The sequence below is a fragment of the Peromyscus californicus genome, unplaced genomic scaffold (genome assembly GCF_007827085.1).
Source record: "Peromyscus californicus insignis strain IS unplaced genomic scaffold, ASM782708v3 Scaffold_2__1_contigs__length_46816999, whole genome shotgun sequence".
In the NCBI taxonomy this organism is placed as follows: domain Eukaryota; kingdom Metazoa; phylum Chordata; class Mammalia; order Rodentia; family Cricetidae; genus Peromyscus; species Peromyscus californicus.
Window position 1 is genome coordinate 5,913,480 of NW_026294540.1, and position 15,493 is coordinate 5,928,972.

Genomic DNA, 15,493 nt, shown 5'->3' on the forward strand with positions numbered 1-15,493 from the left:
CAAAAAATAAACTAACCAAAAACCCCACAGACGGGCTCCATTTGTGTTGTGTCTTGTAGCCCTCTCCATGTGCCACTTAACATGGTGCAGATACCTTTAAGGCCTCTCAACCACAGTGTGAAGAGTTTTTCTTTTCCTCTTGTCTGAAAATCATGCATTTACAAGGGATTCCCTGATTGACATTTGGGTCTTCCCTGCTGCAAGGTGTCTTCGTGCAAGTCACAGTTGGAAAATGTTTCAGAATTGTCAAATGAAAAATCAGAAAATCTGACCTATGCGGTGGTGGTGCACACCTTTGATCCCAGCACTGGGGAGGCAGAGGCAGGTGGATCTCTGAGTTCCAGGCAGCCTGGTCCAGACCTAGAACTCACTGCCTGCCTCTGCCTCCTGAGTGCTGGAATCAAAGGCGTGTGCCACCACCGCCCGGCTTTACAGCCCCTTTTTATCACAGACATTTTTACTCAATGCTGGGTATTTGTGTATGTAAAATAGACATGCAAATTGAATGTCAGTGGTAATAAACCATAACATTTTCAAAACAACTCCTTAGTAAACGATAAAAATCATGGTATACCAAAGATGAGAACAGATTTTGTACTAAAGAGGATTCACTTGCTTATTTTTATATAAACAAATTTTGCCTACATGTTTGGTACTACTTAGGATGTAGAACTTCAATTTGAGTTAATTTTTGTTTTATAATCAGTGTTGAAATTGCCACTCTGCATAAATACATGATAAAAGTGGCAGGCATATATAACATTTTACTTATTAATTTATGTGGGAGGAGGCACATGCCTCAGTGTGAGTGTGGAGGTCAGAGAACAACTTGCAGGAGTAGGTTTCTCTCAACTGTGGGGGTCCCCAGGATGGAACTCGGGTCATCATGCTTGGTGGCAATGCTGGTCTACTTGGGTGAGCCGTCTCCATGGCCCTTCTCTTTTAGATGTATATTTAAGGCTATTTCAGAAATTGTGGTTGGTTTTTTTTTTTTTTTTTTTTTTTTTTTTTTGTGCTGTTTTGTTTTGGCTTTTTTTTTTTTTTTTTTAAAAGATTTTATTCTGTATACAGCATATGTGACTGCAGGCCAGAAGAGGGCACCAGATCTCATTACAGATGGTTGTGAGCCACCATGTGGTTGCTGGGAATTGAACTCAGGACCTCTGGAAGAGCAGTCAGTGCTCTTAACCTCTGAGCCATCTCTCTAGCCTGGGAAATTCTGTTTTAATGTCAAGTCAAAGTTTATAGAATAATTTTTTATAAAGCTTGGGTCATCAACTAAATCAATTTTTATTTTATTTATTTTTTTATTTGTGAAGGCTAGCCTGAAACTTACTATGTAGACCAGGCTGGTCTTGAACTCACATAGACCTACCTGCTTTTGCCTCCTAAGTGCTAGGATTAAAGGCATGTGCCACCACTCCCAACTCCAATAGTTTAAAAAAAATTAAGCCTTCTAACACAGTGTGATCCACAGCTCTAGCAGTTTGACACTTACACCCTGAGGAATGACGAGAGGAAAATGCTACAAGTCTGTTTTCTGTAATTGAGCCACGGTGCTTCTCTGAGCGCAGAAAACCTCATAGGTACAGTTAGACACTGCCATTCCCGACACATGTCATCTCAATGGGAGCTGAGGGGCTGCGGCAGGGTTCACTGCTGTTGGGTGGTGTGACGGCACTCTCCGGACAGTGCGCTCGTGTGTTCAGAACCGAGGCTGTGGTGAGGTCACCCTAGGCGACAAGCCTGAGCCTTGCCAGGGGTACCTCGGAGTCTTACGTGTTTGATTTTGAGTTAATTTTGACCGTTGTGCATCAGAAACTGTTTCCCAATTCCTCACAGTCCCTACATTACATGGGGGCATTGTGAGCCACAGTTTAAGAAGCTGTGGTTCAGACGGGAAGCAGCACTGTAGGGCTGCTGCTCTTGTCACTCACTGACTGCAGTATGCACCCTGGGGAGCATGTGTCATGAGTCTGTAGGAAGCACTGCTTCTCTGATGCTCAGACACTTGAGCAGTGGCTAAGATTGGGTGGGAGACAGTGCTGCTGGGCGGGCCCCCGGCAACACCCGTCACTGACGGAGCTGCTTGCGCTGATGAGACGGCCCTCCCACAGGTCCAGGAGTCTGTTGCCAGCTGCTTGCCACCTCTGGTACCTGCCGTCAAGGAGGATGCTGGGGGCATGATTCAGCGGCTCATGCAGCAGCTGCTGGAATCGGACAAGTATGCAGAACGTAAAGGGGCTGCCTACGGGCTGGCGGGCCTGGTAAAAGGCCTGGGCATCCTCTCCCTGAAGCAGCAGGAAATGATGGCTGCGCTGACCGATGCCATCCAGGACAAGAAGAATTTCCGAAGGCGAGAGGGTGGGTGTCCCGGAGCGCGGTGCTGACAGCCCAGGAAGTTGGGCCCACACTGCAGAGGAAGGGAGGCGGGACTGTGTGACCCATCCCAGCCCTGTCTGTCGGGGGGTGGCCTGCGCCTTCCCCTTTTTCTTTCTTGCACTCCTGGGCGCTGAACCCCAGGCTGAACCCCAGGCCTCACCCGTGCTAGACAGGCTGCTCTACTGCTGAACTCCATACCAGCCCTTACTTTAATATTTCAAGGTAAGGATCTCTTAAGTGGCCAAGCATAACCTACAACTTGGTGGTCCTCCTGCCTCAGGCTCTAGAGTGTTAGGATTATAGGCTTGTCTCCCTGCCTACTTTCTGACTTGTAATAGAGCACCTTAGCTGAGCGAAGCTTGGCCTTTCTAGTTGTCGGTACCAGGAAGTGTTGGAAACTCCCTGCCTGTCACACTCGGCCGCATCCCTGTCCCGAGTCCTGTAGCCGCCACAGCCTGAGGAGGTACGCGGGTGCTGGCCCCTGTGTCCCAGCACTGTCCCCCTCTCCCCAGGAGCGCTGTTTGCCTTCGAGATGCTCTGCACCATGCTGGGGAAGCTCTTTGAGCCCTATGTGGTCCACGTGCTGCCCCACCTGCTGCTGTGCTTCGGGGATGGGAACCAGTACGTACGCGAGGTAAGTCCGGAACTGTGCCCAGGCCGGCTGGGTCCCAGCCCCCACTGCCAGAGGCCCTTCGGCTTGTACCTGGCACACTGGTTACTGCTGTGGATCTCTCTGTTTGCCTCACACATTGAAGACTTGATTTGTGTGTGCGTGTGTGTTACGTAGTTGTCTGCGAGCATGCCCATGTGTGGACTGGGAGCTAGAAGAGGATGTCATATGTCCTCTGTCTTTCCTCTGTATCATTCCCCTATTTTGAGGTAGGCCTTTCCCTGAACTGGGGCCTCACATTTTCTTAGCTGGGCTGGAAGCAGGCAAGCCCCAGCAATCCTGTCTCTGACTCTTTCAGAGCTGTGTTTAGGTATATGTGTGAAGTGCCTGGCTTACTGTGTGCTACTAGAATCCTAGCTCTGGTCCTCAGGTTGCTAAACAAATTGCTCTTCTTTTTTTCCCTTCCAGATAGGGTCTCTCTATGTAGCTTTGGCTGTCCTGGAATTCAGTTTGTAGACTAGACTGGCCTCAAACTCAGAGATCTGCCTGCCCCTGCCTCCCAAGTCTTGGGATTGAAGTTGTGTGCCACCACTGCCTGTCCCAAGCAAATTGCTCTTCCCTGCTGAGCCAGCTCTCCAGCTCCTAGTGCTGAAGCGTTTTAAGATGTGTTTTTGGCTGTTCCTCTGGACCTGGGTACAGGGTCTGACACAGCTACAGTCCTGGTCAGTGTAGGGACACTAGGGTGAGTGTCAGGCCTCAGTGCTCGCCCAGGCGAGGAGGCCCCTGAATGTCTTTTCTCCTCCCTTGAGGCTGCAGATGATTGTGCCAAGGCTGTGATGAGCAACTTGAGTGCTCATGGCGTGAAGTTGGTGCTCCCGTCCTTGTTAGCTGCCTTGGAGGAGGAGTCCTGGCGAACTAAAGCTGGTGAGGCCATCCCCTCTGTGTCTGTCTCAGCTTCCTGCTCCGGAAATGACCCTCAGCAGGGATGTAGGTCGTCACAGCTCTTGTTTGTGGACATGGCAGAGTAGCTCGGTTACACTGTCATGCAAAAGCCGAAGCTCTGAGGAAATCCTGATCTTGAAAGCTGTAATCTGGAACCTTCTAAAACAAGCAGACTAGAGCCATTCTGGTTGGGAGGGTCAGGGCCTGGGACCTTCCTGCATGGCCTCCCTGCTGTTCCTTCAGGCTTTGCCTTTCAGTTTGAAACAGCACATATAAGAGATGAAGAAACTGAGGCCAGAGAAATCCAGTAATTAACCCTTGGAACACCCACAGGACTAAACTAAGTCTCCCTACTGACCTAGTTAGATCTCTACTGCTGTGGTAAACGCCATGACCAAAAGAAATTTGGGATTATAGTCCATCAGGAAGGGAAGTCAGGGCAGGATCCTGGAGGCAGGAGCTGATGCAGAGGCCATGGATGGGTGCTGCTTACTGGCTTGCTCCTCATGATTTGCTCAGCCTGCTTTCTTATAGCACCCAGGACCATCCTGCCTGGACATGGCACCACCCACAACGATCTGGGCCCTCCTATGTCAATCACTAATTAAGAAAATGTACTAAGACTTGCCTATGGGCAAATTTTATGAGGCATTTTCTCAATTGAGATTCCCTTTTACCAAATGACTTAACTTGTGTCTAGTTGCCAATAAACTAGCCAGGACACCCATCCTGGTGTCATCTCTTTCCCTATACTGCCTGCTCCTCACCTGGAGTCCCACAGTGCAGTGGGCCTCTTTCCAGGGACTGAAGAGTCTGCAGGGAAGCAAGCTGGGTGTCCCTCCCCCCTACAGCCAGCACAGTGCCTTGCTGGCCAGGGCTGAGTGGCTCTGTCTTCTGTCTGCAGGGTCAGTAGAGCTACTTGGGGCAATGGCGTACTGTGCTCCTAAGCAGCTGTCATCCTGCCTACCCAACATTGTGCCCAAGCTCACAGAGGTGCTGACGGACTCCCACGTCAAAGTGCAGAAGGCGGGACAGCAGGCACTCAGGCAGATTGGCTCTGTCATCAGGAACCCGGAGATCCTGGGTATGCTTTTCCCGTGGGGCACTTACTCCAGCTGCACCCCTTACCTTCTCCTTATGTTCTAGGGAGTGTCAGCTGAGACCGCTGCCCTGTGGGGACAAATATGTCTGTGTTGAAATAACCTTACTGCTTGGGAAGCCCTTTCCTTAGACTAAATAGTCGAAGGGACTTCGGAAGCAGGCAGTTCTCCCACTGGTCTGGAGCCGATGTCATTGGCTTCATAGATAGGGGCACCGAGTCACTGGCTCAGGAGCAGCTGGGCTCTGAGAGACCCTGTGTAGTTGGCTGAGCTGTGAGGTCTGCAGACTCCTTGGCAGCCTGCCGCACACCAGCACCATCGGAAACCCTGAATTCTTCGGAATTGTCCTCATCAGGCAAAAGAATTAGCGTTGTTCTTTCTTTTTTTAATTAAGGAATTTGTAATATTTTTTAGTGTTGTATGTATGTATATAGGCACAAGTGTACATTGGCATGTGTGGAAATCAGACAGTTAATGAGAATTGGTTTCCTCCATGGTTTCACCGTGTGCATCCTGCGTATGGAGCTCCGTTCAGGCTTGGTAGCAAGTGCCTTTACTGGCAGCCATCTCACTGGCCCAGATGGATCCTTTAGTGTGAGTTTGGTCTCTGGCATAGGCTGGCCTGTGTGTGCAGACTAGCATCCTCGGAGGAGTTTGAACTTCTGATCCTTCTGCGTCTATCGCCCAAGTCCTGGGATCATAGGAGTTTTCACCACACCTGGTTTAGGCAGCGCTGAACACTAGTCCAGGGTTTTGTCCATGCTAAGCGTGGGCTCTACCAACTGAGCTGTGTCCCAGCCCGTAGTGTGTTTCTTTTCTGAGGGCTGGCGACAAAAGCCAGCCACCACCTTGACTGACGTTATCACTTGTGTCATTTTAAGCTTCAACTCTGAGCATGGGTGCCGGGGACATAGAGTGGAGCCATGAAATGACTAGACATGTATGTTTCATTAGGAAATGAAATGATGTGGCCGAGTGCATGCGTGTGTTGGGGGTGGAACCCAGGGCCTGCCCATCCTGCATGAGTGGTCTACCACTGAGCTGTGTTCCCAGCTGCTGTTTATGTTTTGAGACAGGGTCTCTATGTAGGCCAGGATGGCTTCAAACTTGACAACCTCCTGCTGCCTGTAGCCCACAAGAATTAGGGTGACAGGTGTGTGCCACATGCCTAGCTCTATCTTCCAGATTTATCTGTATTATTATTATTATTATTATTATTTTTATTTATTTTTGGTTTTTTTGAGACAGGGTTTCTCTGAAACAGTCCTAGCTGTCCTGGAACTCACTTTGTAGACTAGGCTGGCCTTAAACTCAAAGCTCCTCCTGTCTCTGCCTCCTGAGTGCTGGGATTAAAGGCATGCACCACCACTGCCTGGCTATTTGTATTTTTTTTTTTTTAAAGATTTATTTATTTATTATGTATACAATGTTCTGCCTGCATGTATGTTTGCTGGCCAGAAGAGGGCGCCAGATCTCATTACAGATGGTTGTGAGCCACCATGTGAGCGCTGGGAATTGAACTCAGGACCGCTGGAAGAGCAGTCAGTGCTCTTAACCGCTGAGCCATCTCTCCAGCCCCTCTTTGTATTATTTTTAAGGCCTGTGTCTGTGTGTGTGCATATACGTGTTGGTGGGGGTGGGGGTGGGGGTGGCACAGGTTAGATCCCCCAGAGCTGGAGTTAACAGGTGGTTGTGAACCTCCTGATCCGGAAACTGAGCTTGGTCCTCTGCAAGAGCAGTCCTCTCCATCCCTGTTTTTGTTTTGGTGTAGGGTCTTTCTATGTAACCTTGGCTGGCTGACCTGTCTCTGTAAACCAGGATGGTCTCAAACCCAGAGATCTACGTGCTCTGGTTTCCAAATGTGAATACATGAGCGACCACACTCAGCTTCCTTTTCTGTTTATAAAGGAAGGTAGAGGACTGGAGTGTTGGTTTTCTCTCATGCCTGCCTTTCCTGTTCCTTTGTCTGCCCCCTCCCCCCCCCTTCCCGTCCTTTGACTCGTCCAGAGCAGGAAAGCTTTCCTTGGGGGAGGCGAGAGGGGAGAGGGAGGGCGGCTTGCACACTGAGGAGGGTTTTGGTTCTCAGTGTCCTACAGAGTGTGGCGGCCTTGGTGTGTAAGACACAACATGTAACACCACAAGGAGGCGGGAGGTTTAAGCCCACCTCTGTCATTGGTAAAGCAGACGTGCAGTCTAGTAAGGATCCATACCTTGGTTTAAACATTCTTTTATTTTTATTTTTATTTTTTTAAATTTTGAAACAGGGTCTCACTGTGTAGTCCAGGCTAGCCTTGAACTTCGGGCAGTCCTCCTGACCAACCTCCTGAATGCTGATAGAGGTCTGAGCCATGTGCTTGACTTTTTTTTTTATTTATTTTTAAAATTAGTTTTCAGAACAGTGGCTTTCCATATGACTTTATATCATATCCTTAATTCTGGTTAATCCTCCCTCATGCCCTCCCTCCTTCCCCTTCTCTGTACTCTTACACCCCGTTTAAACTTGTGTGCCCCTGGTATTTACCCTCCTGTGTTCATGTCATATATATTCTGTCACCTCTCCCTAAGGCTTCCCTCCAATGGCTTCTTAGCCTCTAAAATTTATTTAAAATTTCCAGACTTTTTGAGGCAAATTGTTAAGTAAAAATTGTACATATTTACACATACAGTGTATTGGGTTTTTCTTTTTTTTTTTTTTAATACAGGGTTTCTCTGTGTAGCTCTGGCTGTCCTGGGACTTACTCAGTAGACCAGACTGTCCTAGAACTCAGAGATCCTCCTGCCTCTGCCTCCCAAGTGCTGGGATTAAAGGCATGCGCTGCCCCCACACTCCGCCAGCGTTTTGGTTTATATTGCCACAGTAGCTCACTCTGGCTCAGGCTGGCCTGGAACTCCCTGTGGACTTAGTGTCCTGGTGGCCGCACCCCGTTGATCCTGCAGCAGCAGGGTAGGAGGGCTTCGGTTTCCGGTGCCAGCACTTACCTTTTTAAACGTGTGTTTTAACTGAAATAGAATCATATCACGTTTCCCTCCCACTCTTCCTTCCAACCCCTTCAGCTACCCTCTCTCATGCCCCTCACTTTCAAAACAATAGCCTCTTTTTATTTTTATTACTGCGGTGTGTGTGTGTGTACACAAATACATAAATAAAACCGTTATCTTTGTGCTTATATCATCCTAGCAAGTTTGAGTGGCATCCCCTTGTGGGATGTGTTTGAGTTTGAGACAAGGTCTTGTTATGTAGCCTTGGTTGGCCTAAAACTCACTATGTGGATTAGGCTGGCCTTGAACACAGAGCTCTGGCTGCCTCTGCTTCCTGTCCTTCTGGTTTGGGTTCGCATTTCCCAAAAGGCCAGTGACTTGAACATCATCTTATGTCATTTTTGGTTATTTCCATATCTTTTTTGAGAATTATCTATCCATATCATTTGTTTGTTTTATAATTAGGTTATTAATTTCTTGTTGGCTAATACGTGTCTTCAGGGACTAAATTGCCTGGGTATGTGAAGAAGATAGACCAGACACTCCTTGGAGTCTTCCTGTTGAGCTGTTTATATGGAAGTCATTTTATCTGGTCCTTGGCTGCTTTAAGTATTGAGTGCTTTATTTCTGCCATTGGCTCTTGGGCCTTCAGTGTCTAAAATTTTTGTTTTTGTTTTCTATGAACTCACCATTTGGTTGCTGGTTCAGGAAAGCCCCTGGTGCCCAGGTAGCTCCGTACTGGCTGTAGCTCCTCCTCTGGAAACTAGTCTTTGATGTCCTATTCAGTCTCAGCTACAGTGTAGAGGGTGCCAGCTGCCACCTTCTCTTCTTGTGGAGCAGGGGTTGCTCCTCCAGGCAGACTGGCTTCCCCAGTTGAGGCGCCCAGTCTTCTTGCTCTCCCTAAGGCCCTGCCACTTCCCAGACTTGTACAGACCAGCATCTCCCCTCTGTGATATGCAGCCATTGCCCCGGTCCTGCTGGATGCCCTGACGGACCCATCAAGGAAGACCCAGAAATGCCTGCAGACCCTGCTGGACACCAAGTTTGTTCACTTCATTGATGCCCCGTCCCTGGCGCTCATCATGCCTATTGTCCAGAGAGCCTTCCAGGACCGGTCCACAGACACACGGAAGATGGCGGCGCAGATTATTGGCAACATGTACTCCCTGACAGACCAGAAGGTAGTAGCCCGGCTGGCTTAGGGTGCAAAGTTCCAGTCCACAGCAGACATGTGGGCATTGTCTCTGCTTATGTTTGCAGGGAACCCTGGGCCACTTAGGGTGGGAGGTGGAAATCTGGGCATCTCCCAGAGTGCAGTGGTTCAAGGACTTAACTAACTGTGCTTGGCCAAGGTCTGTCTCCGTGGCCTCTGCTACACACTGGGCAGAGAACAGGCTGCCTTCTCCTCGGACCTTTCAGGAGTGTTCGCCAAGCAGCTTCAATTTTCCTTCATTGGCGTGTTCTCTGATTGGGAGTATGTGCTTCTGTAAGCCTCTTAGAAGAGTTAAGTTTAGTTGGAGATTTGCTTTGTTTATTCATTTGTTCCAGGAGTTTGCATTTGGCATTTTGCCATCTACCACGGCTCTGCCTTGATACACAAAAGAAGTTAAAGTGGAGTTCTCTTTTTGTTGTTGTTGTTTTATTTTTCAAGATAGCGTTTCTCTGTGTACCCCAGGCTGGTCTCAGACTCGCAGAGACCTGCTTGCCTCTGCCTTCTGAGTGCTGAGATTAAAGGCGTGTGCCGCCATGCCCCGCTAAGTGAGGTTATTTCTATTTTAGACAGTTTAGGAAATTAAAAAACTTGAAACTGTATGTGTGATGTATGCCTGTCGTCTCTGCACTCGGGAAGCTGAGACAGGAGGATTACAAAATCCCAAGGGCTGGAGTGGTTCTCAACCTGTGGGTCGTGACTCCTTTGGAGTGGGGGAAGGGGTTGAATGACCCTTTCACAGGGGTTGCATATCAGGTATCCTGCATGTCAGATACTACATTACGATTCATAACGGTAGCAGAATTACAATTATGAAGTAGCAAAAAAATAATTTTATAGATTGGGGTCACCACAACACGAGGAGCTGTATTAAAGGGTCATAGCATTAGGAAGGTTGAGAACCTCTGACTTAGCAGTGAAGAACCCTGACCTGGGTTTGATTCCCAGCACCCACATGGTGGCTCACAAACATCTAACTCTAGTTTCAGGGAGGTCAATGCCCTGAGATGTCTGTTGTGCACAGATGTACGTGCAGGGAAAACATCCATACATACAGAATACTTTTTTTTGTTTTTTCAAGACATGGTTTCTCTGAGAAACCCTGGCATCTTGGAACACTCTTGTTAGAGCAAGCAGGCCTCAAACTCACAGAGGTCCGCTTGGTGTGCATTACATGAAAGACCTTGTCACGGGAAGAAAATCAGAAAAACAGCAACAAAATGCCACAGGTCTCCTCCAACATGAGAGACGTTACTGTCGATGTTTTCACATTACTGCAAGGTGTGATTGCACATGCTTTTATAGACAGCACTCAGGTAGAGGCAGGAGGATTGCCACAAGTTCAAGACTAGCCTGGTCTACATGACAAGTTCTAGGCCACCCCGGGCTACGTACCAGGACCCTATCAACAGAGAAAGAGAGCGAAAGAACATTACACTCCTGAACATTATTTCTTAAGTTATAAGTTTCCCCCAACTGATGATTTAGTAGTATATAACACCCCAACAAGTTTGTGTGCCGTATTTACATAAGTTACTTGTTATATAGTATCCCATGGTGGAGGGGAGCTGTTTCTGTTTTTTCCTATTTTAAGAGCTATTGTAAGCCAGATGTTGTGGCGTATGCCTTTAATCCCAGTACTCTGTTAGTTCAAGACCAGCCTGGTCTACAGAGTGAGTTCCAGGCCAGCTACAACTATTTAGTGAGAGCCTGTCCCCCAAATAAATAAGTAAATAGGAAGAATAGCTTCCTCTCTCTCTTTCTCCCTCTTTTAAAAAATTTATTTGTTTAATTTTTTTTCTATCATCAGCTTGATGCAGTACAAATTCTTATCCTAATAGTGAAATATTTTACTGATACTTGTCCAGTGATTGAGTAAAACCAAAACTTATTCTAAGCCATAGTCATCCTAGGGTCCCCCCTGCTATGTAGCCTCCCTGGATCTGTGGGTTGCAGTCTGATTGTTCTTTGCTTTATATCTAGTATCCACTTATGAGTGAGTACATACCATGTTTGTCCTTCTGAGTCTGCTCTCTCTCTCTCTCTCTCTCTCTCTCTCTCTCTCACTCTCACTCTCACTCTCACTCTCTCACACTCTCACTCTCACTCTCACTCTCACTCTCACTCTCACTCTCACTCTCACACTCACACTCACTCACTCACTCACTAAGCAGTCTTGGCTCTTCTGGAACTGGCTGTGTAGACCAGGCTCCCCTTGAACTCATAGAGATCTGCTTGCCTCTGCCTCTGAATGCTGGAATTAATAGCATATGCCACTATGCCTTGCAGTTTTATATTTTAGCTTTTAAATTACATTTTAATACCGTGCGTGTGTGCGTACACACACACACACACACACACACACACACCCCTGCACAAATATGGAGGTCAAAGGACAGTTTGAAGGAGTCGGCTCTCTCCTTCTACCATGTGGGGCCTGGGGATCAAACTCAGATCCTCAGTCTTAGCAGCAGGCTCCTTCACCCACTGAGCCACCTTGCTGGCCCCAGAAGGCATTTTCTGTTTTGAAGATTATTCCCTAAATCTGAATGCTATAACAAGAGACAAACATTTTAAGGTTGAAAAAGAAAAGATGATAATGAAATTCTGACAGCAAAGTACCAGAGATAATTTCCTGATGATTTCAGGATCTGGGTGGGCCGCGGCCCCAAGAAAGAGATGGAGGGTTCCGCTGGACTGGACCTCTGGCTGTTGAGCCTGCTAAACAGGGTTGGAGGGGTCCTTTGTGTGTTTCCTTGAGCAGTTCCTTCAAGGAAACAACCAGAAGAGGTGTCCTACCCAGTTACCCAGACATTTTGTAAGCTGTGAGGCCCTTCCTGTCACTCTTGACTGTAGAATGGCGATGTCAGGGTCACAGTGGAGGGGCCTGGAGAAGACTGGAATTGGGGCTCTGTCCGAGTCGCATCTTGTGTTGTTACAGGACTTGGCTCCCTACCTACCCAGTGTGACACCTGGCCTGAAAGCCTCGCTCTTGGACCCTGTCCCTGAGGTGAGTCTGGGTGTAGCCCAGTATCTAGAAATTTCCCCGAGACCATGTGTGTGTCTTTCAGGGGAGGAGAAGGTAGGCCGGGGTCTTCCCTGCTCCTGTGTGAGCCCTCCCTGAGCCGCATCTCCTCACCGTCTCTGTTCTTGTTTCCATGACAGGTGCGCACGGTATCTGCAAAGGCTCTTGGGGCCATGGTGAAGGGCATGGGGGAGTCGTGTTTTGAGGACTTGCTGCCATGGCTGATGGAGACGCTGACCTATGAGCAGAGCTCTGTGGATCGCTCAGGCGCTGCCCAAGGTAAGACCAGAGCATGCCCAGGGGCCAGACACAGAATATTCTTGAGGGGCTTCCAGTCCAGCGAGTTGATTCCTTTCTTGTCCTTCAGGGTTGGCTGAGGTAATGGCTGGCTTAGGAGTAGAGAAGTTGGAGAAATTGATGCCAGAAATTGTGGCTACAGCCAGCAAAGTAGACATCGCACCCCATGTCCGAGATGGCTACATCATGATGTTCAACTACCTGCCCATCACCTTTGGGGACAAGTTCACCCCTTATGTGGGACCCATCATCCCTTGTATTCTCAAAGTAGGTACCAGTGACACCCCTGAGGAGGGAGGAAGTGAGGAGGATGCTACTGCTCTCCTGCGCTAGCTTGGGGCCAAGTGGCAGGAGTCCCCATCCTGCTCCTCAGAAAGCCCCATTTCCTTTGGGTCTGGGTGCTCGGAGGAGGCAGCCCTGGTTGATGGCTCTCTGCACGTCTAGGCTCTGGCTGATGAGAATGAGTTTGTTCGTGACACCGCCCTACGTGCAGGCCAACGGGTCATCTCTATGTATGCTGAGACAGCCATTGCCCTGCTACTGCCCCAGCTGGAGCAAGGCCTCTTTGATGACCTCTGGAGAATACGGTGAGAAGGGGCCCCAAGGCTGGCGGCTCCAACTTTGAATCTCAGAAACCCCGGTTGAGTTCATGTAGTTGAGAACTCTCGCCTGTCTCCACCTTTGCTTTTAGACAGATCATCACTCTTGTTTTCCTGTAGCAGAGTTAGTTCCCCCTTCTCCCAGTGCGTGCATGCGCACACATGCCCGCGTGCGTGTGAAGGTCAGAGGTCAACCTTGGGTTTCATTCTTCAGGAACCATCCACTTTGGTTTTTGAGATGGGATCTCTCACTGGGACCTGGGGCTGGCTGATTAGGCTAGGTTGCCTGGCCCAAGGATCCACCTGGCTTTTTACATGGGTACAAGGGATCATGAGTATTTGGCAAGCACTTTACCAACTGAGATATCTCCGGCTTCTTGTCTTGTTTTTTGAGACAAGGTCTCCCTGATTGGCTTAGAACTCACTGTAGCCAGACTGCTTCAGTCTTGGAGTCCTCCTGCCTCAGCCTCTCTGGTGCTGGATTACAGGTGTGCGCCACCATGCCCAGCACTGTAGCAGTCTTTGTTCCAGGCCCCTTTTAAAACGTTCTTCTGTTCCGGGCGGTGGTGGCACACACCTTTAATCCCAGCACTCGGGAGGCAGAGGCAGGCGGATCTCTGTGAGTTCGAGGCCAGCCTGGTTCATAGAGCGAGTTCCAGGACAGCCAAGACTACCCAGAGAAACCCTGTCTCACAAAAAACAAAAAACAAAATGACAAGAAACCATTCTTTAAATGAGAGTACTCTTTTATTTTGACATTCTACTTCTGGAATTTATTCAAAGACTGTAACTAGTGAGGTGTTCAAAGCTCTGTCTGTCCAGAAGGCTGTCTGCCAGAAATTGTGGCTGCAACCAGCAAAGTGGATGTCATACCCCAGATGGCTATAGTGTGTTTCTGTCTTTGGCTTTTGGCAGCGCTGGGGATGGAGCCCAGGGTCTCACACATTCCGACAAGCGCTCCACCACTGAGCTATGTCCCCATCCGAAGCTTGGCTTATCCAAAAAACTGGAGATTGATTTAAAGATAGAGAATGTGCGCACAGAGGACTTTGGTTGGGTTTGATTTGTTTGGTTGAAACAGTATGTAGCTCAGAGTAGCCTTGAACTCACTGTGGACCCCACGCTGGCCACAGACTCCACCCTCCTTCCGCCCTGGAGTCCTGGGACTGTAGGTATGTGTTCTGTGTCTGGGTCGCACATGCTCTTCATTTTATGAAAAGATTTACCTAATGTGCGTGAATATTTTACCTGTGTGTGTGTGTGTCTGCTCCATATGTGTGCCTGGTGCCAAAGAGATCAGAAGAGGGCATTGGAGCCCCTGGAGTCACAGATGGTGTGAACCACCCTGTGGGTGCAGGGAACTGAACCTGGGTCCTCTGTAGAGCAGCCAGTGCTCTTAATTGTTGAGCCGTCTCTCAAGCCTCTATCCATACTTTTAAAACAATAGTTTATTCTTCGTCCCCCCGTGTGGTACAGGGGGTTGAATCCAAGACGGCCTACATATCAGGCAGGTGCTGTGCCAGTGGTGGCACTCGGCCCTCCTCTTTCATGACTGAAGGAACTTGCTTACTAGTAGAAAATTGGGGAAATGCATGAGGTAGTGTGAACAGAAGAAGCTTGTCTTCCTGTCCCCATGCTGAGCTAGCCACCGTGGATGTTTTGGGGACCTTCCCTTGAAGTCTTAAGTCTCTGTAGTGCTGGGTCAGTCCTAACACCGTCTTGCCTTCAGGTTCAGCTCTGTTCAGCTCCTTGGGGACCTCCTGTTCCACATCTCCGGGGTCACTGGGAAGATGACCACAGAGACGGCCTCTGAGGATGACAACTTTGGAACTGCTCAGTCAAACAAGGTGAGGCCTGGCATTGGGCTCCTTCCCGTGCCTGTGGGAGCGATGCCCCGATGCCCTGCTCTGGAGGCTTCACCACCGGCGTTCTGTCTGTTCTGTGGGTTACAGGCAATCATCACTGCCCTGGGGGTTGATCGGCGGAACCGGGTCCTGGCGGGGCTCTACATGGGCCGCTCAGACACTCAACTGGTGGTGAGGCAGGCGTCACTACATGTGTGGAAGATTGTCGTTTCCAACACGCCCCGCACGCTGCGTGAGATCCTGCCCACTCTCTTTGGCCTCCTGCTGGGTTTTCTGGCTAGTACATGTGCAGATAAAAGAACGGTGAGTTTGCTGGACCCCAAGGTCCTCTTCCCAGAGCCCAGCTAGAGAGCTGGATCTACAGCGTTTGAGGGGGACACTTCCTCTGTGACAGGAACGTTTAGTTAGTTAGTCGTTCAGCAGATATTTACTGTGTGCCATGCTGTGGCCGAGTGTCTGTGGACACAATGGGAAGAAAAGGGGC

At 49.0% G+C, this 15,493-nt stretch overlaps 1 protein-coding gene across 1 annotated transcript in view; it reads left to right on the forward strand.

Moving 5' to 3' along the window:
* The window catches only part of Gcn1 (GCN1 activator of EIF2AK4), a 66,208-nt gene that overhangs the window by 35,769 nt on the left and 14,946 nt on the right, over positions 1–15,493 (forward strand). The window contains 11 exon segments of the mRNA XM_052755137.1: positions 2,118–2,364; positions 2,895–3,016; positions 3,802–3,916; positions 4,839–5,018; positions 8,974–9,194; positions 12,165–12,233; positions 12,389–12,527; positions 12,616–12,812; positions 12,990–13,132; positions 14,874–14,991; positions 15,097–15,312. Coding sequence (XP_052611097.1) covers positions 2,118–2,364; positions 2,895–3,016; positions 3,802–3,916; positions 4,839–5,018; positions 8,974–9,194; positions 12,165–12,233; positions 12,389–12,527; positions 12,616–12,812; positions 12,990–13,132; positions 14,874–14,991; positions 15,097–15,312 — 1,767 coding nt within the window.